This window comes from Etheostoma cragini, chromosome 7 (genome assembly GCF_013103735.1).
Source record: "Etheostoma cragini isolate CJK2018 chromosome 7, CSU_Ecrag_1.0, whole genome shotgun sequence".
NCBI lineage: Eukaryota > Metazoa > Chordata > Actinopteri > Perciformes > Percidae > Etheostoma > Etheostoma cragini.
Window position 1 is genome coordinate 3,611,125 of NC_048413.1, and position 21,488 is coordinate 3,632,612.

General features: G+C 42.6%; 1 protein-coding gene across 13 annotated transcripts in view; it reads right to left on the reverse strand.

Annotated features, from left to right (window-relative positions):
- The window catches only part of hspg2 (heparan sulfate proteoglycan 2), a 121,496-nt gene that overhangs the window by 57,381 nt on the left and 42,627 nt on the right, over positions 1-21,488 (reverse strand). For 10 of the 13 annotated variants that reach the window (XM_034875730.1, XM_034875729.1, XM_034875721.1 and 7 more), the window contains exons 4-28: positions 18,239-18,298; positions 13,205-13,314; positions 12,958-13,016; positions 12,187-12,359; positions 12,007-12,045; positions 10,936-11,061; positions 10,575-10,784; positions 9,914-10,033; positions 9,638-9,769; positions 8,630-8,774; positions 7,664-7,821; positions 7,400-7,540; positions 6,564-6,727; positions 5,760-5,939; positions 5,321-5,517; positions 4,922-5,069; positions 4,171-4,298; positions 3,859-3,945; positions 3,542-3,600; positions 3,227-3,288; positions 2,414-2,554; positions 2,040-2,213; positions 1,142-1,321; positions 669-787; positions 455-566 (exon numbers count right to left, since the gene is read on the reverse strand). In XM_034875730.1, coding sequence (XP_034731621.1) covers positions 455-566; positions 669-787; positions 1,142-1,321; positions 2,040-2,213; positions 2,414-2,554; positions 3,227-3,288; positions 3,542-3,600; positions 3,859-3,945; positions 4,171-4,298; positions 4,922-5,069; positions 5,321-5,517; positions 5,760-5,939; positions 6,564-6,727; positions 7,400-7,540; positions 7,664-7,821; positions 8,630-8,774; positions 9,638-9,769; positions 9,914-10,033; positions 10,575-10,784; positions 10,936-11,061; positions 12,007-12,045; positions 12,187-12,359; positions 12,958-13,016; positions 13,205-13,314; positions 18,239-18,298 — 3,224 coding nt within the window. The remainder of the gene's footprint in view (positions 1-454; positions 567-668; positions 788-1,141; positions 1,322-2,039; positions 2,214-2,413; positions 2,555-3,226; positions 3,289-3,541; positions 3,601-3,858; positions 3,946-4,170; positions 4,299-4,921; positions 5,070-5,320; positions 5,518-5,759; positions 5,940-6,563; positions 6,728-7,399; positions 7,541-7,663; positions 7,822-8,629; positions 8,775-9,637; positions 9,770-9,913; positions 10,034-10,574; positions 10,785-10,935; positions 11,062-12,006; positions 12,046-12,186; positions 12,360-12,957; positions 13,017-13,204; positions 13,315-18,238; positions 18,299-21,488) is intronic. The other 3 variants (XM_034875724.1, XM_034875720.1, XM_034875727.1) reach the window with 3 other exon arrangements.

Here is a 21,488-nt window from a genome sequence, read left to right on the forward strand (position 1 = left end):
TTTTCAAACTAAATTAAACTAACTAATCTTCAAAGTTCATTCTCTAACTTGGAAACAACAGTTCAAATTCTCAACTTGGGGGTTGGTGGAGCTCAGTACAAAGGGTTGGGGACCGGAGGGCCGCAGGTTCAAGTCCCTATGTGGACCAAAGTACGGTACGTGTGGATTGCTATCTTGAAAGATGCCACTTCACCTCCTGGGCCCTGTATTGTGTGACCAGTTAACTTTGTGTATGCTTTAGAGAAGCGCATAAACAAGGCGTGTTTTCCCCCTAGAATGTATGTGTGGTGTAGCTAGACCGTACTCCTCAGTGTCTGGCAATGCCGGACTAATTGTGATACGATGAATAAGCCACCTCCATGAGGCGGAGATGCAAGATGCGGATGAAAGCTCAAAAAAAAAATCCTTTTTGTTAAATTCAACTGAAACGCTTCTGTGAAATCTGCATGTGTACCTGGCAGGAAGGTCCTCTGTATCCCTGAGGACAGGCGCACTCTTCCACCTCCAGGGCACGTTCATTACCAGTTGAGTGAGGAACAGCCACATCCATCTTAATGTCTGAGATACTATTTAACACAAAAAACACATAATTAACAATAAACTTTGTTTCACTGGGTGCAATGCGCTCGGATTCATTTTGGAGGTATGTGAATCAGCCATCCCCCTACCTGGTCTCTACCATGTTGTCTGCGTAGGTGGCCCTGATCATGAAGACGGTAACGTCCGCCAGGGCCATCAGCAGGTGCTCACGAGTACATGGCTCCCCATCAGCGCGGCGCCACCCAGACTGTCAACCAGTGGGATGAAGAATGGAGAAAAGAGGAAAGTTAATCTACTAACATTGAGTGAGAATTCAGATTTAGCTAAACAATTCTAACAATCATTCAATCAATCAATCAATCAATCAATCTTTCTTTCTCTAGAACAGTTCATACAAATCAATGTAACACAATGTTTTGTACAAAAGCGACACAACTTACTGTGCAGAGAACCAGATCCAGAACTTTAAAACATACAGAACACACACACATGCACACACAAACCGAGGCAAAACATAGAACAACAACAAAGGTATCCATGGACTTGAGTAAAACGCAGGGTTTTTAGCCTGTTTTCAAAAGTGTTCAACAATTAAACCCACCTCCCTGAAGACCACAGTGACAGTGTGTGGTGCACGTGGGAGGGGCTTGGTCTTAGAGTAGTGCTCCAGGAAGATGCCATTGCCCTGGAGAACCACATCTGGCAGACCGTCGATCACCAGTGAGCGCTGGAACGGTTCGAAGCGCACGGTGTAGCGAAGCTCCCCGCCATAGGCCGTCACCTGGCAGCAACATGGCGAAAAAAAGAAGATCATCTTAACATAACGGAATGGCGGAAAGGTATTTCACTCCTAATGAGACTGTGGGGGGAGTCACAAGACACCCATGTTTGGCCTGACTGTGAATTCAAGCCAAAGGTTCAAAGGAGGCCCACTGTGTGGTTACATGTTAAGGCATGACTGAGTGGGACAGAAAGGACAGAGAAATGCAGCCAGGCTGAGTCTGTGGATATTTTATTTATTTTAAATCGCCCTGAGACACACTTTTATTCGCTGGCTTTTAATTGGGTTTGTTTTCCTTTTCTTATATATACATATATAATTCAATTTAAATTCAATTCAATTTTATTCATAGTATCAATTCATAACAAGAGTAATCTCGAGACACTTTACAGATAGAGCAGGTCTAGACCACACTCCATAATTTACAAGGACCCAACAGTTCTAGTAGTTCCCTCCAGAGCGAGCCACAGTGCGACAGTGGCAAGGAAAAACTTCTTTTTAGGCAGAAACCTCAGACCCAGGCTCTTGGTAGGCGGTGTCTGGCGACCGGTTGGGGTTACCTTTATCTTGTATACATACTGTATATATGTGTGTGTGTGTGTGTATTTTGTGCTTGTATACACGTGTTTTTGTCTTTGTGAAGCCTTTTGGTACAAACGTCTTTGCTATTAAAGTGCTATATACTGTACATGAAATAAACTTGTTGTTTTCCTCTCACCTTATCTCCTCTGAAGCTCTCAGGCAGGACCCAGTAGTAAACGTCTTTGGGGACACTGGAGAACAAGCGATAGACAACTTCAGAGGAACCCCTCTGGGAGATGCCTTCAGAGATAGTTTTAGTGTTGGCACTGTTGGAGAGGGAGAAGAGCTGCCCGTTTACACCTCCTCGCACCTAAAAGGGACACAAAGAAGTTGTCGAAATGAGATGAGAACTGAGATTTATTTGCGCTCAGTCACTGTTTGCACCCGGATTTGCACCTTTTAACATCTGAAAGGATTTGCTGAAACATTACAACTGCACAAAGACTGAGTCAAACCTTGATACCAAAGATATTCACCCGTCAGTTCGCCACACGTAGCATGGCAACCTACCTGATCTCTATTCCAAGTGGAGCTGGCACACTGTTTGGTGACGCCCATGCAGAAACAACGTAGACAGCCCTCAGGGTTGGTCTCCGATAGGTGGAAGAACCCGGACTTACACTCGTCACACACAGTGCCTGCCACGTTGTTCTGAAACACACACACACACAAACACACGCACACACATATGTAATCCATCTGCCTGTCAAGCTTTTTTCTTTCATAAAAGATGCCGAAGGATAAAACAAAACAGCGTGACACGTCAGCCTCTAATATACAACAGATTTCAGGATTAATGATAATAATACAGGATACCCCCCAGGCTTCTCAAGGTTAAATGTAAGACTTTTTAATACCACCATGAAGGAAATGTAAAGTCCACTTCACGGCCATATAATGGAAAATCAGTGCAGACTTAAAGCCCGAGAAAAAAAAAAAAATTATCGAGTAACATTACCTGAATTAGATAATCACTGTTGTGAAGTGTGTTTGGAGTATAATAACAAATGGATAAATACGTGTCGCATTTAGAGATCTTATGCTATAAAAAACTAAAAATACAAAAAACAAAGTCATGCAAACAAAATATTTACTTAATCCTACGAAAAGACAAGAAAAGATTTATGACCTTTGTAAGCAAACCTTAATAATTTGTAAACTAAACTCAATACTTTTAAAGGCTCTAAGTTTAGAATATTATAATTTGTATTTTTATAATAATTTTAAGACTCTTTGGGTACCCTGTAATATAATCCTGATAGAGAAGAGCGAGAGCGACAATGAAGGCCTTTATCTTAAAATTATGCCATACTGCATGCATACCTTGCAGCTGCATGGACTGCTGCTGGAGCTGATTGTTCCTCTGTTATCACACTTGGAGCTTTCTGCAGGGAGAGAGCAATGGAAAGACGATGACATACTGTATGGAGTGGAAAGTGCACCTGGGAGTGTTCCAGCCATTCTGCATACCTTTGCCATGACCACATTCTACTGTCTACTGTAACACCGGGGGGGGGCATGGTAATCATTAAAAAGACCTATGTGTGGTCACATTGCTGGCCACAGCTTCTGTCCATTTCATGCCTTGAAATGAGGATTTCAAAAATGTTTGGTGCAATGTGTTGAACATGTACTCACGGATGGGAGCACATTTTCCATTAGGCAGAAGAGGGTTACCCTGGTACCCAGGAGCACACCTGAAATAAATCAAAAACATAAGCGATTGCCCGATTTGTTAAAGCCCCTTCTGCTTGTTACCATCAATCTTCATTTGTCAAAACCCTATGCTAGGGAAGGGTTAATTATTAATAGTCATCATAATCTTCTGGTAAAGTGTACATATGATATTTGTCATTACCACCAGACATTAAAGAGTGATATCATGTCTTGAAAATCCCATCCAAACAATTTAAACTGTAACTTAATAACAAAGGTAATGCTATCAGTTTCCTCACTTTTCGCAGCGTCGTCCTGTGTAGCCGGGCCTGCAGGCGTCACATGTGGGCTGTTGGTCGACGTCCAGGAAGCAGGTGTCAGAAAAGCTACAAAGCCCAGTAAAAGATCCCATAGATTAACATTTACAACAGTGTGTTAATGGGTGGCATGTTAAATGAATAAATCACCACTCAAATATTTGAAGGGGTGAGATTTTAGAATAAAGAAACTGCAGGGGGAAACATTATATTCCCACTGATGCCTTGTGTAGTCTGTGGGTGTGAATGTGTGTGTGTGTGTGTGTGGGGTCTGTGTTGGGTCTGTGACCTTACCGGCGGGATGTCTCATAGTACGGGCAGGGGCAAGGCTTGCAGTCATCGGTGCGACCTCTGCTCGGGTCACCAAAGTAGCCAGGGCGACACTTATCACACTGAGGGCCCTCTGTGTTGTGCTGGCAGCTCTGTGGCAGGGAGAGCACACTGGTCATGCTCTTGCAATACTGCCACTCAAAAAAAAAAATGCAAATGTTCCACCAAAACAAGTTCCTTCCCGAGACTATTTCGCATAGCAACCGTTGCAGCCTCAGGAGCTTAGCGCCGCCAAAGACGATTGTGATTGGTTTAAATAAATGCAAAGAACCCAGAATGTTTTCCCTCCTTTCCCAGAATGTATGTGTGGTGTAGCCTGACCTTACTCCACAGCCCAGGAACAGTGAAACTAGAGCAAGGAGTTCATTAGCTTAGCTTAGCATAAGGACTGGAAACAGGGGGAAACAGCTAGCCTTTAAAAAAATCTCATGATAGTATAGTTTTAAATTAGTCGGCTGATGTCTTTTTTATTTCTTGAGAGTTTCTACTTGTCCTTATTCTAAGCTAAGCTAATCACCTGCTGGCTCCGGCTTCATATTTAGCATACACAATCAAGAGTGCTATTGATTTTTCAACTAACTCTTGAAGAAAGTGAATAAGAGGATTTCCTTGAAGCAGACAAACATCTGTTTTGATCAACAAGCTAAACTCTGCAATGTTTTCTAGTAAGGAAGTGACTATTAGCAAACTCCAATTCACGAGAGTTAGCTATTACCAGACAGTGTCCGCTGATTGGATCACAGGCGCTGGCATGTCCATAACAGTTACAACCAGCGCAGGTGCCAAGATAGGAGCCACCAGGGACACGTTCAAAACCAGGGGAACACATCTCACAGGACAGGCCTGAATATCCAGGAGGACACCTGGGAATAATAAAAATAAGGATCATCAAGCAGGTCAAACTGTCAAATTAAAACACTAAAAACACATTACTGTATTTATAAAACATTACATTGTATTTATGAATGGTACTGTATTATTGTGCAGCACTTTTTCACTCTAAATCTGCACACACTGGATACACTGGTCCCAACAGGTTGCTTTGAGATGGCGTGTAAGGATCCCCCAACTCACCTAACGCCACAGTTTCATGCTCGAGGGTTTTCTTTCTTACCTGCACTCTTCCACGTCCTTAGCATGACCCAGAGTGCTGAACTCCACAGCGGTTGTTTCCATGACAATGTCGCCGAGTCCCACGCTGACCATGTGGTTGTCGTAGATGGTGCGGATGCTGATGCTGTCCAGGTTGGCCAGCGTCATCATCAGGTCTTCCCGGCTCACAGGGCGGCCATTAGAGTGCTGCCATTTATTCTGAAGCAATAACAGGAGGGGTTACTGATGTGTGAATGTACTTGTATTTCTTATAGGGAATGTTCAGCTTTTCATTTTTACATTATACCCCAAGTTGGTCAAAATTATATTTTGTTACTGTGAAATTTGGTGTCCACTGTGTATTTGTATTGTTTGTTTCCTTTGTAAAGAACTGCAAGTCCTCATTGCTCATTTACCACAGGATTGTGCAGAATTTGCACTTTCTTAAACCAACAACTTACTTCAGTGAATTTGATCTCCTTCTGGTTGACCACTCGGGCAGGGGTGGGGTTGCCTCTGCGGTACACCAGCCTGCGTCCATTTCCAACCAGCATCACATCGGGCTTCTCCACCGGCTCAGACAGGCCGCGGGCCGATGTGTACCGCACCTTGAACTTCAGGGATCCTCCATAGGAGTCAATCTGAAAATACATTCAAACCTTTTTATGATGAAGTGTGATAATTAGTGAAAGAAAGTCTGTATAGGGTTGTAGGATACGAGAAAAAATATGCGAAAATGTTGTTTGCATATAGCGATAAATAATGATATTAACATGCTCTCAGTCTTGCATTTCTGCTGCTTTCAGTCTTCTGCTTAAATACAACAAATTACTTTTAAAAAACAAAATACTGTGCAGCAATCTGTAAATTATTTTACTCTTTACTAGTCGACCAATTCATTTATTTCCTTTTTTTAATCCGGGGCAGAAGTGAAGATTCAATACGATTTTTCAAGTTTTTTCCTGGTTGATACTGTGTGCAGCAATACTACTGTATACATAATTTATACATATATGTTTTTTAGATTATATCTTTTTAATCTAGGTATAAAAGTGCAGATTGGTGACGTGTTCAATAAATGTTTTTGTTGAGAAATTTTGTGTATCTTAATTATTAGTGTTACATTTTATCTTTCAAATAGAGGTTTTAAAACAAGGACATATCAGCCAAATATCAGCCAAAATAAATAAGCAGCATTTATCGGCCATCGGCTGACTCTGATGTCGACCAGAGAAAACCCATATCGGTCAATCTCTACTCATTACCTTGTTACCCAGGAACTGGCGAGGCAGCGTCCAGAAGGAGTCAAGGTTGAGGAAACGGCGCGACAGGTCGACGAGCTGGAACTCTTCCATCTCTGGGTCAATGAGGAGCTGAGTGGAGGAGAGAGGAGGAGTCCCTGGCCTGGACGGGTAGCTGACATTCACTCCTGTAAGTAAGAATAACAGATTCACTCAGCTAGTTTCAAGCTCTTAATGTTACAGCGTCAGTGTTGTGACCAAGTCGTCTTTGCTCAAGTTAGTCAACAAGTCTCAAGCAAGTCTTGAGTTATTTTTTCTGGGAGCAAGTCAAGGGTAATGTCAAGTCAAATCGAGTCCTTAGATAATACAAATCCCAAGACAAGTCACTTTTTTATCATCAAAAAGGATCTTGTGGCCTAGACACAGCCATTGTGGTGTTCTGGTCCAACAAAAGAGGCCTCATCAGGAGTCTTTGATGTTATGTGTCGCCATAGCAAGGAGTTTGACTGACAGCCAGTCATCCAATCATGACATCAAATACCGGGGAGATTTTTGAGTCGTCCAATCATGATATGCAGCTTGCACTGATGCCGTTGTGTAGCACATTAGATAGTTGATAGTTATGAATACATGTAAGTCATCCGAGTCACCATTCCTCAAGTCAGGTCAAGTTTTGTGTCATTAACTTACAAGTCGAATCTCAAGTCATTTATTTTTTAAGTCACAATTCATCAAAATGTTGACTTGAGTCGGCTCGAGTTCAAGTCACCAAGTCTGAAGTCCACATCTCTGATTCAGTGGACAGTGGATTTGCTCTGTTAGCATTCTGTCTGTTTTAAAAGCATGAACAGTCTCAGTGCCTTTGAAGTCTTCCTCGTCAGTGAAACGCAGGCTGATCTGGTTGCGGTAGCGGCCGGTTCCTTTGCAGTTCTTGGAGAGTCCGGCACAGAAGCAGGACACACAGCGGCCCTCCACGCTGAAGTGACCGTCAGGACAGTTGCCTACAGTGAAGAAAAACCCCCAGAAACAAGTCAATTTATATTCTTATTGTAACTAGAATTAAGTTATTGGAAAAACTGTGGTGTTTCTGATGGTGAACCCACAGCAAAATGTGGTGTAAGTACCTGGATTTGGACTGGATGTCAGAGTAAGGACTCCGTCAGGGATCCCAAACACCAGGCCTTTAGCATTGATGGCCTCACAGGTGTACGCCCCCTGATCCGCCTCCTTCACATCGCGGATTATCAGAGTGCCGCGGCCATTCTCGCTGGTCATGGAGATCCTGGGAACATTTTTACTACATGGGTAGGGTGCAAATCAACAAACCTTTTTACTGTTTGTGTTTCTGAGTTGCATGTGAGATGTTTGACTGGTATATTTTTGAGCACAGTCTCAGGTAATACACCTGAATCTCATTGTATGTGAATGCAATGACAATTAGAGAATCTTAACTAATCTTATCTTAACACAGAAATGATCGCTTTTACAGTAATAAAGTCAGTCGAGAGTTTACATCAACTAGGGCGCAGACCATAATAGGAACCCTCTGGTCTCTGCCTCTCGCTGTAACAGTCTGCAGAAATATTGTTAGACAAACATCCATAACATTCAACTGTAATTGCCTAACCACACACACACACACAGCAGACTACGCCCTGAATGAACATTCAGATAGAGCAACTTTTGGAGTGCACCAATAATATTTCAGTAATTAGAATCACAGGTTGAAATAAAATCATGACTCAGCACATAAACACTTATCTAACGGGGCTGTTTGATCGTCAAACTGCCATGACAAATTCTTTCATAGGCATTTTGTAATTGTCATGGTCTGCTTCAGATCAATTAGGCAAGATTGGCTCATGCACATGTTTTGTTTGAGACAGCTTGGCCCAACATGCTTTTCTGAAAGTAGCATCAACACAAATCAATTTTTAACCTTTACAGCATAGCGGTTCCAAACATGTTTAAAATCATGTGGACAGCATTTTCCTTAAACTATTATTAACCGGACTGCAATAATGTAAAAATGAGTTATTATAGTTTTAATGTAATTACAGTACAGAAGGAGAATATCTAATCAAACATACCTGCCACTGAGAGGAATGTGTCCCCAGTTGAGTCTCCAGGTGATGATAGGTGTTGGCACTCCCACAGCCTGACAGTTGAACGTCACTGTTGACCCCCGCGCTGCTTGAATGGACTCTTCCGGCGGACTTGTCACAGAGGGAGGGGCTGGAAAGAGGTCAAGAAGATGAGAACTGCTTTAACCCCATTATAAATGCACATGTACAAACAAAAGGCTGGCATGTGACTGGAATTTGCTGAAGCAGTGAAGCTCATAAATGTCTGAAGAGTCATGGGAAACATATTTCTCTGCTATGGTGGGATAATTCCCTTTCAGTTCTCAGGAATGGATGGTTCACAAAAAAGCTCTGTGTCTCAGTCAACACGTGTGAAAAGAGCTGGGTTCATAGCAAATTAGCTATAGCGTACAAAGGAGCTCAGAGGGTGACCTTAGAGGAGAGTCAAAGAAGCATAGAGAGTAGGGATGGGGAATCAAAAACTGCATATGTATCGGGATTCTTTTCCCTAGAATCAATATTTTTTTATTTGTTGTTTTTATCAATGACTCCCCTAAATATTTTCTGTTCATACAGTACCAATGACGATGACTACATCATATCCATTTCCAGCAAAACAGAGTGAAAGCCAAAAATCCAGAGCATTCATTTTATGTTCTTCTTTACAAATGAAAAAAGTTTCAGACTGACCAACTGATATGTGATGTGCATTCTTCTGAGAAAACAATTACTTTTTAGAGACGTCTCATGATATATCGTCTCTAGAAGTGTATTGTTCAAACTTTGTTTTTGTTACAGAAGGAAAAGAAAATTGCAATACTCAATTCTATTGAATCGCAGTAGATGGAAATGACAATACAAATCGAATCAGCACCCATGTATCATGAACGAATCAAATTGGGACAAAAGCGAGAGAGAGAAAGAGAGAGAGAGAGAGAAAAGGAAGAAAGAAGAGTGAAATGTGCATGAGGGAGAAAGAAACATTTCGAGCAGAGCAGTTCAGGTGAGACTTACTGCAGCCGTACTCATCCGAGCGGTCGGGGCAGTCTAACTCGTCGTCGCACTGGTAACTAGCTGGGATGCAGGTGAGATCGTTCAGGCATTCAAACTGCTCAGGAGCACACCTGTCGTCAGGACCCTTGGTGGCTGTAGGTATGACAAAATGGTACAATCACTTGTTCACAGTAGCAGATGAGAGGATCCCTCAGCAATAGGGCGATTATACCTAAAACAGTGACCTATTCCTTCAAGGCAGACCTTTAATGACTCACAAACTAAATGGAGACTTACGGCAGTCTGTTTCATCTGAGTTATCCTCACAGTCGTTGTCTCCATCACAGCGCCAGAGCTTAAGGGCACAGCGGCCATTTTTACACTTGAACTCATTGGGTTCACAGGGAGATGGAGTACCTGTGCAAAGATTGAGGATAATTAGAGCGCATGCTGTGTGCACGTACACATGGCTGTGGTACTTACCCAGCGTTGTAAAGTAAAAAAGTATAAATACTTAGTCACTGTACTTACGTTATTTATATTTCTCGAAATCTAACTTTTACTCCACAACATTTCCTAAATAAAATGTAAACCTTTACTCCGATACATTTCCTCTGAGCGTCTTCAATATTTGCTAGAAAGGTTTTTTGTACGTAGAAGTGAAAGATTCTTCCTCTAACAAAATAACAATTGTGTTACTGTTTTTCTCTTTGTTGATGTCGGACTTTGAATTTGTTTAAGAAGTATGTGAAAAACCTGAATATTGTGTTTAAATATAAGGACGTTTTTTTTCTTTACTTTTACTTCTAATAATTAAGTACATTTAAAATCAGAAAATTACTTTTGATACATAAGTACAGTAAATATTGGATACTTTAAGACTTTTCTTCTAGTCATTTTCTAAAGAGTGACTTAAACATCTACCAAAGTCATTTTCTGGTAAGATACTTTTACTCACCACATCTGAATTCGTCGCTTCCGTCCGAGCAGTCCCTCTCTCCGTCACAGATGTAGTCTCGAGGGATGCACTCTCCGCTCTGGCATGTGGCTTGATCTGCTCTGCAGGGTCCAGGTGGGCTGGGGGGCCGCGGGGGCTTCTTGATGGGGGTGGTGGTGGAGGTTGTGGTGGTAGGAGTGGTGGAGACTGGAGGGGGCGGCGGTTTTGTGTCTGAAACAAATCTCTGGTTAAACTTAGCAGATGTGCAAAGAGGTTAAAGCTGTTAGTGTAAGTGAGTGTGTCTCTAGTCCGGCCAGTGTTCCATGCCATAGCTATACCCGCTGGTTATAACCTGCAGGCCAACCACGCTGAAGCCACTCACCACAATTGGTCTCATCACTCATGTCTTTGCAGTCTGGTCTGTTGTCACACAGGTATTCCAACAGGATACATGTCCCATCACCACACCTGTGCTCATCTGTCATGCAGGGTCTGATGCCAGGGGTTACTGAGAAAGGGGAGGGGGGGGCAAGTGTTGAACAATCAAATACATGCAAGACAGTGATACAATAAAGCCAATACACTACACTAATGTCACATCACAGCACAAATAAAACAAAGTGAGGTGAAAACCAACAGCACTCTGGACTTAGGGCATGGTGTAAACACAATTGCTAGGGGTGTGCTTCCAGATACTCAAGGATATTATACATGGATGAATGGATGGGTGGATGGATGGAGGATGAATGGATGAGTTGAAAATCGTCCAGTTTCCCTCTTTAGGGTTTAGCTTAGCACAGTGCCATGAAACCATAAACAACATTGGCTTGACGGTGTTGTCCTCCTCAGCTCCAGCCTCTTGTCAAAAACTGTCACATCAGCTTGCAAAAAAACAAACTTATGGGCTGGGAACACTAGACAAACAGCATAGATAGACAAACTAGACAGACACGCAAACTAAACTAGACAGACTAAGCTAGACACATGAGACTAGACAAGGCAAGACTGACAGACACACAGACAGATGGATAGACAGGTGGTCGGATAAGATAAGACTTCTGAGTCAAGACACCAAAGATAAAGTGACCTCCTCTATCAGTTGCCATGCCTTTATACTGAGTTGGTGGAATTTGCATGAATGAAAATGCGGATTTAGATGAGCAGTGAACAGCAGCATTTCTAATCAAACTCATGCCATGCAAAGGTCCTTCTTATTCACTGTGCACTACCAGACTTCAGGGACACTCAGAAGTCAACTTTACGTTGGTGATTCCATGCAAAACATTCGTCAAACCCATCAACCATTGCTTTTACATGGTCATTATAAAATTCCAATGTCATAAAGGAGGGATATGCTCGACTGTATCTTTCTAAAAAGGCACTACAGTCATCCTAAAGCTTCTAAAGAACAGTCGGCTCAGTCACCATGCAGAGGGCATGGCCCAGTACAAACCTGGCACGGCTATAGGCTCCACTGGAGGCAGAGCTTGAACTAGAAACCAGAGGGAAATGTTAAGGACACGGCCTACTGCTCTGGCGGACCTTAATTTGCTGTAAACATACAGCAAACTTTAGTGTAACAGATTCACTTAACGTCTGTGTTAAACGGCGTTCCTTCTTGTTGAGGTCTTACCTTCCCCAAGCCGTCTGAACTGAAAGCCCTGGACTGAGGTGACGTAGGAAGCAATGGCTCCCTCCTTCACCACGTTGTACAGCACGCTGCGGATCTGTTCTTCATTGTTGTTGTAGTCGGAACCTACATCCAACTCCACAAATACGTCCACACCATCCTCTCTTATCATCTTCCTGCAAAGAGCAAGAAAAGGCTTCGTGAGGCTACGGAGTCTGAAGCGTGCACCGCACGCGCAGGGTACCCCAGCGGTTTTCAAAGCTAAATTTACATCCTAGGAGTAAATGAAATGCCACCTTGCGGCCATATATGTGAAATGTATATATTTCTAGCTAAAAATACAACTTGAGGTAAATTACGTTACCCACACAAAATATTTATTCATGAAGTTATGGCATTTTTTAAGGACAAGAAAAAAGTGTAATACTTTGTTAACAAAATTAAATACTTTTAAGGGATTTTTTTTTAGAATATTAAAATTTAAGACCATCATGATTCTTTTTAGACCCTGCGGGAGCACTGAAATTGGTTAAAGAGGAAAGCTCTTTTGAGCTATGGTTTCACTTTGGACGTCCTTAGGAGGAATTACTCACTGCTGACAAGTTACTGACTGCAGGCCTACACTGTTGGCCTTGTGCAGTTTTGAAAAAGGAAATATATATCACCTGGCCAGAGTAAGTCACCCAGGCAGCAGAGGCAGCAGCAGCAGCCCACAGCTGCAGGGTATCTACTTTCGATGTCACAAGGCATGATATAAAGGACTGGTGTTCTTACTTAATGAGGACCACGCTGACTGTCTGGACACCTTGAATCCTGTTGTATTCTGACTCCAGCTGCGGGGGGAAATCCAGACTCAGTTAAGTTAAAATATACAAGCCTGGACATTGTGTCAGACACAAGGTCACGCATACTTGAATCAGCAAAGTCATAAGTAACACGCCTGGACCTTATAAGGTAGCTTTATCGTACTGTACATGACTGCTATTCAGATGACTTTATCCTTTGTAAGAATAGGACGCACCGTGTCCACCACTGCTTCAGAGATCTCGATAAAAGCTGTAGAGAAGATGTCCTCGAGCTCGGGGCCGTAGACCAGGGAGTTGGTGAAGTTGACGAGAGCTCTGTAATAAACTAGAAACAGATAAAGAAGGAAAATCTGTCAGCTAAACCACACAATAGCATGCACCAACCACAGGCTCAGCATTAATGTCCATCTGTTGCAGACTTAAAATACTATAAGCCACATCCAAGATGAAGTGGTTCAGTTTATTAAATACAATGTGATATGGGATACTGTTTGGGAAATATTTCCCTGAAAAAATGCTTTGGTTTAATGTTGCAGAAAGTCAAAACCCCAAAGTGTGACTGTGCCTTTAATGAGAGCCAAGTACAAATGATGGACTCTATTTCAAGATCTCAGTTGTGGTTTGGTCTGTGCTTTAACCGTCAACTGCAGCGTTGCACCACACATAGGCCCTGACAAGTACAGCTGGGGGATGTGGAGAAATATAAATATCACAATATTTTTGACCAAATTACTTAATGTCGCTATTGTAGGGTTTATATTTGGTGCGACACAGAGGATTTAAAAAACACTCTTCAATCACTCAACATTTATTTATTTAGCACTTTACAACAACCAGCAGGTGTCCAAAGTGCATTATAAAACATGATATCATAGAATAAAAGGAATGAAACTTAGACAACAGTTTAATCCGAAAAGGTTACATAGAAACAGGAGCATGAAAAGGAACATTTCACATCACTACTACATATTAAAGCCATTCTAAACAAGTTGGTTTCGGGGTTTGGATCAAAAGTAGCTACATCTGTAATAGTGTGAATATCAGGGCGGAACTTGCTCCACAGTCTCGGGGCCACAACTGCAAAAGCCTGACCCCCCCACTGTTTATACCTGGACCTTGGGACTTCTAAAACCAGTTAAGACCGCAAAGACCGGTTGTGCTCACCCAGGGTTAACATCTCAGGCAAATACTAAGGAGACGGACCGTTTAAGGCCTTGAAAATCAAACCATAAAATGTTCAAATCAATTCTAAAATGCACAGGGAGCCAGTGTAGGGTGTAGAGAACGGGAGTGATATGTGCACGTCTACATGTATTGGTTAAAGAAGTTGAAGATGTGAGACGGAGGTTTGATACAGACCAACATAAAGAGCATTACAGTAATCCAATCTTGAACAAATAAAAGCATGAATCGTTTTTTCTAGATCATGCCTGTCAGAAAGGTCATTATCCTCACTCGAGCTTCTGCCTGGGAAAGTCACCACTGATAGTCTCAGATCGCTTTGTAGCAACTCATTTGCAATGGCTTGAATGCAATGGACGTTCATTAATATAAAAAAAGTTACGCTCAAAAGCTTTAAAGGCAAATGATCCAACAGCTAAACATCACTTTACTCTAAGCGCCATTGAAAACCAGTAAAAGACAACACTTACCATATCACGATAATATGATATCCAAAACCTAAGATATTATCTAGTGTCATATCATGATATAAATATATTTGTATATTGCCCTGTCCTACTACGAAGAGGCATACTCTGCCACCAAATTACCCAAATATAACCCTGAATATTCAGTAACTATTGGGTTCATGGACATAGATCGCATACCCAACGTAATCGCAAACAGTGGCAGACAGAGTCTGATAAAGCCACTTTGTTGCAAATACTGAACTAAATAGACACTGTCTGAAACCTAATCAATGCAAAAGTTCTCACACACACACACACACACACACACACACACACACACAAACAGCCAGTATATGGATATCGTCAAACTAACAGGGCCACTATTTTGCATCAGTTTGAACGCTAATGACATCAAAAAGTTGGAAGGTAAGCGGGAGTTCGAGTCATCACTACTGTGTCAGCAGCTGCAAAGGCAGTAGAAGACAATCCTCTGCGAACGACTGTGGAGAGGGGCCTCAACTTTCCCTCCGCATGTACCAAGTAAAACACATCAGGCAAGCAGGCAGGAGAGCAACGGAGGGGGCTAAAGCTGGGATTTTATCAACGGTGTGCAGAGAGGCTGCGTTACATGGAGCTGGTCTAGCATGGAACATAGGTCAACTGGTTGAACGTTATTCACTCAGACATGAATCACACAGGAGCTGCAATTAGTTCCCTTTGTTCAACCTTTCACTGTCAAAATGTTACCAGCAGCCAGTTGTTCTCACAGTAAAAGAGTACATTGTGTCTTCCAAAGTGTCCTTGAGTTAGGCGCTGAACCCAATAACTAAGATGTGCCTGACCCTGCCATCTAATCACTCTGAAGGAATGTAGTGAGTTCTTCTTCTCATATTGCCCAGCATAAAAAAACTTCACCCATCTGCCACATATGTGGACAGCCCATACAAAAAGAGTTTTTATGCATGTACCGGATGTGTCGCCATGCTCATTTTTAATTAAATGTGTTGGTAGGCTGACAGATTTATACATTAACACCCAACAAAATAAATAAACTGAAGATTCACACATCACTAGTTTTCCTAACACTTATCTTCATGCTTATCGGACCTTATCAGATGCTCATTGGAGCAACTGCCACCAAAGCTGTGATGACTTTTAAACAGGATTTTCACATCCCAAAAGAAAAGAAAAAAAGACTAAATTCATGTAATCAATTCTTCCACTCCAGATGAGCTAAATGAGTAACTTATTAGCAACAAAAATGTCAGCTGTATAATTATAATTCCAATGTCGCAGGCAACTTAAAATAGCCCAGGACCGCAGGGTGCCCGTTCTCACACTGCTGCCAACACTTTGTTAGAACGGGCCTGCCAGCCTCTGAATTTAGACTGGCAGGGAGTGTTTAGGGAGGAAGTCAATATTTGTGCTTTTTCTTGCACTCAAATGCTACTTGCCATGCCAAATGCAAAGTCTCATGTTCTAAGCAGGCATCTCCTGAACCTCTTCTTCCACATGCTCAAATAATGAGGACATTTGCATCGCGTATGCCCTTTCCATTCTCCTTGGATAATAACATGTGGACACGGACAGTAGACATCTGTTTTGCTTACTGGTAACATTATTTTGGTCAACACTGAAGTTACAACAATCTATAAACACGATTACTCATTGACTTTTGGAAAGATATTGCCTTTGTTGAACATAAAAAACAGTGAAAACATCATGAATTGTGACATTTTGCTTAATACTCTTCCCTTTTTGAATTCCCCTCTAAAACAATTCCAAATAATGACCAAAATCACGATGACAATTAATTGCACAGCCTTACTTACTAGTAGCTATTTAATTAAAATGTAAAGATGTTGTGTCTCAGCTGTGTGTTGTCTAACCTAACCCTAACCCTGCCTGAGATTTGGCTTGGAAACAGCTGTCCTCCCTAAACGCCGCTGAATTCTCTTACAACATTTGCACTACAAGACATCCCATTCCTGGTGAGGGAAAGCCACATTTATGACAAAGTAAACTGAGCACTGCCTGTGAAAACACACAGTGAGGTGAACATGTCATGACAGAACTGCAGATTTTAGAACAGCCTGGCAGGGTGCCTTGGTGCTTGCTTTACAGTTACTTTACTGTGCCTGTCAGACATGTAGGAATAAATGATAGGCTCTAATGTGGACCCAGTAAGACAGGCAACATCAAAGTTAGTCATCAAAGCGCCTCATTTGACCCGCATATAATCTAATCACTTGAGCGGGTATTCGCTGCCAGGTCAACAGCAGATTGTAGCCCCAACTCTCTCGTTACAGATGGGCAAGTGTGGGAGCGCCGCCGCCTGAGATCCTTTGATTAGAGTGCGGGGTTGTGCCCGGCTGCTAACGAGCGGCTCTTTTACTCTGAGACCCATTCTCTGGTGCATTAAGAGAGGTGTGGGGGGGGAGGGGGAGAGATCCCCTCTTCAGGCACCGCTCCCATCAAGAGTGATGGAACGGTCGGAGTGCAGACATGACATGAAAAAAAGGAGCGGAAAACTAGCATTCCTCACTCTTAATTCACAAACTTATTTAGCTACAGTATTAAAGCTGCTGAGCAGAACTGTGGCGGCTTTGTGCAATGGGCCCCCTCTGAACACATAGAGGCCTATGCAGAAGACAAAGACTTGATTGAGCAGTGAGCCCAGCCTGTCCTTTAAAGCCCAGCCGCATTGGGCTTGACCTTTGAACCCCGAGGCTGCACCCAGGGCATCGGCCCAAAACCACCCATGCCCTATAGAGAGAATCTATAAGAACAAGGCCAATACCACATGGGCTATCCCATCTAAAATCTTTATTCATGTTTTATCTTCCATGGGATTTTCCTTATTCTCATTTTCATCTCCATTTATTTCTTAATGTTCCTCTCTCCCTTTGTGTGATATATTAATATGCCAGCTGCCCTTTTGCTAAGCTTAACTCTTGTATGCAGGACCCCTGCTACTTAACTCTTTTGCTGGTGTCCAGCCAAACAACACTGTCTCCAAGTCCACTCATTGCCCTCTGGGGAGCTCTTGGGAATAACTTCTGGCTTCACTGTTAAGCTTGACCCGTTGTGCTCTCCCACGGCTTGCGATGTAAGCATCAAAAACCACCATTGTGTATAACAAAGCACGTTTTCATACTGTAGGGATTTTCTGTGAAACAGCTGGTTCGTATGATTGGGACGAGCCATCTGCATGAAATTACAAACAAGCATTTTTCATATTAAACCGTGGAACACATTTTTGCAAGCGTTGGCTGTCCGCAGAGATGAACAGCGATGTCATCCCAACACATCTTCACAAAGATAGAAACAAGTGTTGTCACTCATGTGCGATGAACTCTATTACTCAATGGAACAACTTCATCATTTTCCACTGGCATCAGAAAACACTGTGAGACGCCTGCAAGACACTTGGAAAAACAGACTTGCTGGACTCAAACACTGCATGCCCAAGCTGAGTCCTTTGGAATGTTATCTGAGTGTGTGTTTGGAAATGAGAGTGCATAACTGAGTGGAGCAGGTGACGGGAGAATGTGCCAAAGACAAAAGAGGGGAGAAACGGCGGTTTAAAAACAAAGAAAGAAGTGCTTGAGGACTTACTGTAGTCTGGTTCGACTGGGCTCTCTATGTTCCTTAGATATGAAGAGTCCAACCAGTGTGCTATGGCAAGCAATGAGGGACGAGGAGCAAAGGGCAAGAGACATGGGGAAGAGAGACGAGGCGTGGAGGTCCACGGACAAACAGGGAGACACAGGTCAGGTATCAAACAAGAAAAGGGACAAAAGGACCAGGGAGAAGGATCAAGTTAGCCAGGCAGGTGCAGAGAGGTTAACATCTCAGGAAAGTTAGAAAGGAAGCGATTGGAAGTGAGGAGAGAAAATAGAAAGTTACAATCAGAAAGTGAATTGAAAGAGTTGTAACAGAAACAGGAAATCCAGAAGAAGTCACTGATCAGAGTTGAAATACATAGTTAGATACACTGATCTGCATGGAATTCTGTAAAATAACAGGCTGTTCTCATAAACCATTCGTGCATGTAGCAACGAAAAGTAACGCACTGTAATTCCACGTATTTTTCGCTGTATGCACCAAAGTGACAGCTGCAATATAAGAATGCTCTGGACCGTGTAGGGATGAGGTCGGGGTGGATGGGTGGGTCACAAAACACAGCACTTTCAAGTAGGGATCGACCAATATGGATTTTTTAGTGTCAATGCTGATGCCAATACCAATTTCTTTTCATCAGCCTTAGCCTATGACCGTTACGGGCTGATTTTCTTGAGCCAATATTTCGAGCCGATACAGCTTTGCCCCCTTAATTTACATCATAAAAATGTAAACCCCGCCACACTGGATTTGTTTTCGGAATCTGCTCTGCCATTTCTGTAAAATTAATGAACAAAAACACAGATCAGTGTCACTTCTGCAATCCTCTTACATTCATATCACCCAAATTTTGTCTGCAATGAGCATCATATGGATGGGTGCACTGCCTATGGTTAACTGTGCAAGGGTAAAAGGCTTTCATCTACATCTACAACACAGCTTGCTGTCCTGATGACATCTTATAAGACAGATATAATCAGGTCATTACAAAATGTCCTTGGTGAACACAGTTAAATAATTTAATAAAACAATAAGCCTGAATAGTAGCCATTGAAAAATAAAGTGCTTGATTTGTAATTTAAGACCATTCCACCATGCCATGATGCTAGTGGTGGAGGGTCTCTGTAGCGTCTCCAGCAACACACAGCTGGCTGTGGACGCCTGTCTGTAAATAATGCCGGGAGAAAACTATCGGCGAACGCAGTAGCAGCGTATCGGCCTATGCGTCAAAACACAAATATCGGCGTGATATGTCGTCTGACTGATAAAATCGGTCTATGACTACTTTCAAAATGGGGGCGGAGTTTGAAAAGACTTTCACCCAGGAAACGTGTTTTGATTCTTTGGGAGTGTTTTTAACCTAAACCACAATCTTTCCCCTAAAGTAGTCGCTTTGGTGTCCATCATCGCCGCATGGCGCTCACTCTCTTGGCTAAACTCAACTGCAATGGCCCCTGAAGACGGCTGTACCTGGCTCACAGCCACCTATAGTTGGCTAAACTTAACTACCAACTGCCTCTGTATCTCTAACCAGCTGGCGGTTGACTGATTTTGTAGTACATCATACAAATTGGTGTGCTTACATTTTCGTACTATATCGTATGAATGGGTTCATGAGAATGCATTGCAAATTTAAAAAAATTTGACAAGCCAAGACATCAGCTGGAAGAGAAAGTAAAGTTGTTGTCACAATTAGTATTAGAAGCTAATAATGTCAGAACCAAATTCTTGCTATCGACTGTCCCACTAATCATTACCATCCACATGTTGTGGATAATCATGCTCAGTGAGACAATGGGTCCTTTGGTTTTTGTGGACTATTGAGTTCAACAACCGTCTATATGGAAACACACGAGGAAGTCTGCTCGCATGATACCGTCAAGAAGAAAAGATCAGAGGGCATCTCTTCTGAAATGAATGGGTGAGGATAAGGATATCCTACCAAGCAAACACACACTTCCATGCGGCGCTCTTCACATGTCTGCTGTCAGACACACACACACACACACACACACATTCACACCCACACCCACACCCTGGGGCTTTGGCAGAGAAGGAGGGAGAAGCTGCTTCCTGTTTTCCGTCCTAAATGTAGAGAACTGAGCACCATTATAATCGTTTTTTTTTGTTTGTTTTTTTGAAGAGGTTAAGCCCTCTTCACTGGCACGGGCAACAATGACCATGTTCTGTTTTGTTGGTGACTCATTCAATCTTCCACTGCTGTGGATGCAGTTACACCGTGGGGCATGCTGTAAAATGTCAGCTGAGGAGGCCTCTCCCTCGGTTGCTCAGAAACAAAGATGGGTTTTGAAAGATGGACCCTTATGCCAAGTTTTTTGAGTATCTGTTCACTGTCTATGTTATCTTGTCCATAAATACAGATTTGACAAAGTGTTTATTTTTTTATACTTTACACTAGTACTGTGCTGACACTGCTCCGATACGGTTTGAGTCCATTCCTTAAACGTCGACAGACAGCAGTAAACAACAGCTCCTTCCCAATCAAGTGGGTGTGCTGGATCCAGCTGTTTTACAGCTGCACATATAAAAAACACATGTCTCCTCATACATCATTACTGTAGCGATGGCATGTCTTTCAGAGGAGCCAGAGAGGAGATGTGCTTTTAGATGGGGGGGGGAACCACCAGACGCCTCCCGATATAATCATCACATATCATATCATCTGTTGTGGGGGGTGTGCGGTGAGGACCCAAACGCAGAGAGACGGAGGCAGGCGGGAGCAGGTACACAATGCTTTAATAGCAGAAGGTCCACAAACAAACACAGGGATCCAAAACAAAGTAGCAAAGTCCAAAAACACAAGCAAGAAGTCCACAGAGGTCCGGGGGTAAAAGACGGGGGAAAAACTCACGGGAAAACATCCAGGGAAACAGGAACAATACCGGGAACTCAGCAACGTAGAGACAGGACACACGACTGAACAAACTGGAATGATCCAACAAGAGGCAGAGGAAACACTGGGGTTAAATACAAGAGGTAATGAGGTAATGAGGAACAGGTGAGACATCAGGTGAAACACATTAGGGTGGGGCTGAACAATCAGACAAACAAAGCGAAGCTAGACAAGACAAGACCAGAAAGTAAGCTTACTAAAAAATAAAACAGGAAACAGAACATACACAAGCATGGAAACACAAGACAGAATCTACAACACCAGACTAATGTGAAAACCGGGACAAAAACACAGGGAAGGCCAAACAGGACAAATACCCCAACAAAAACC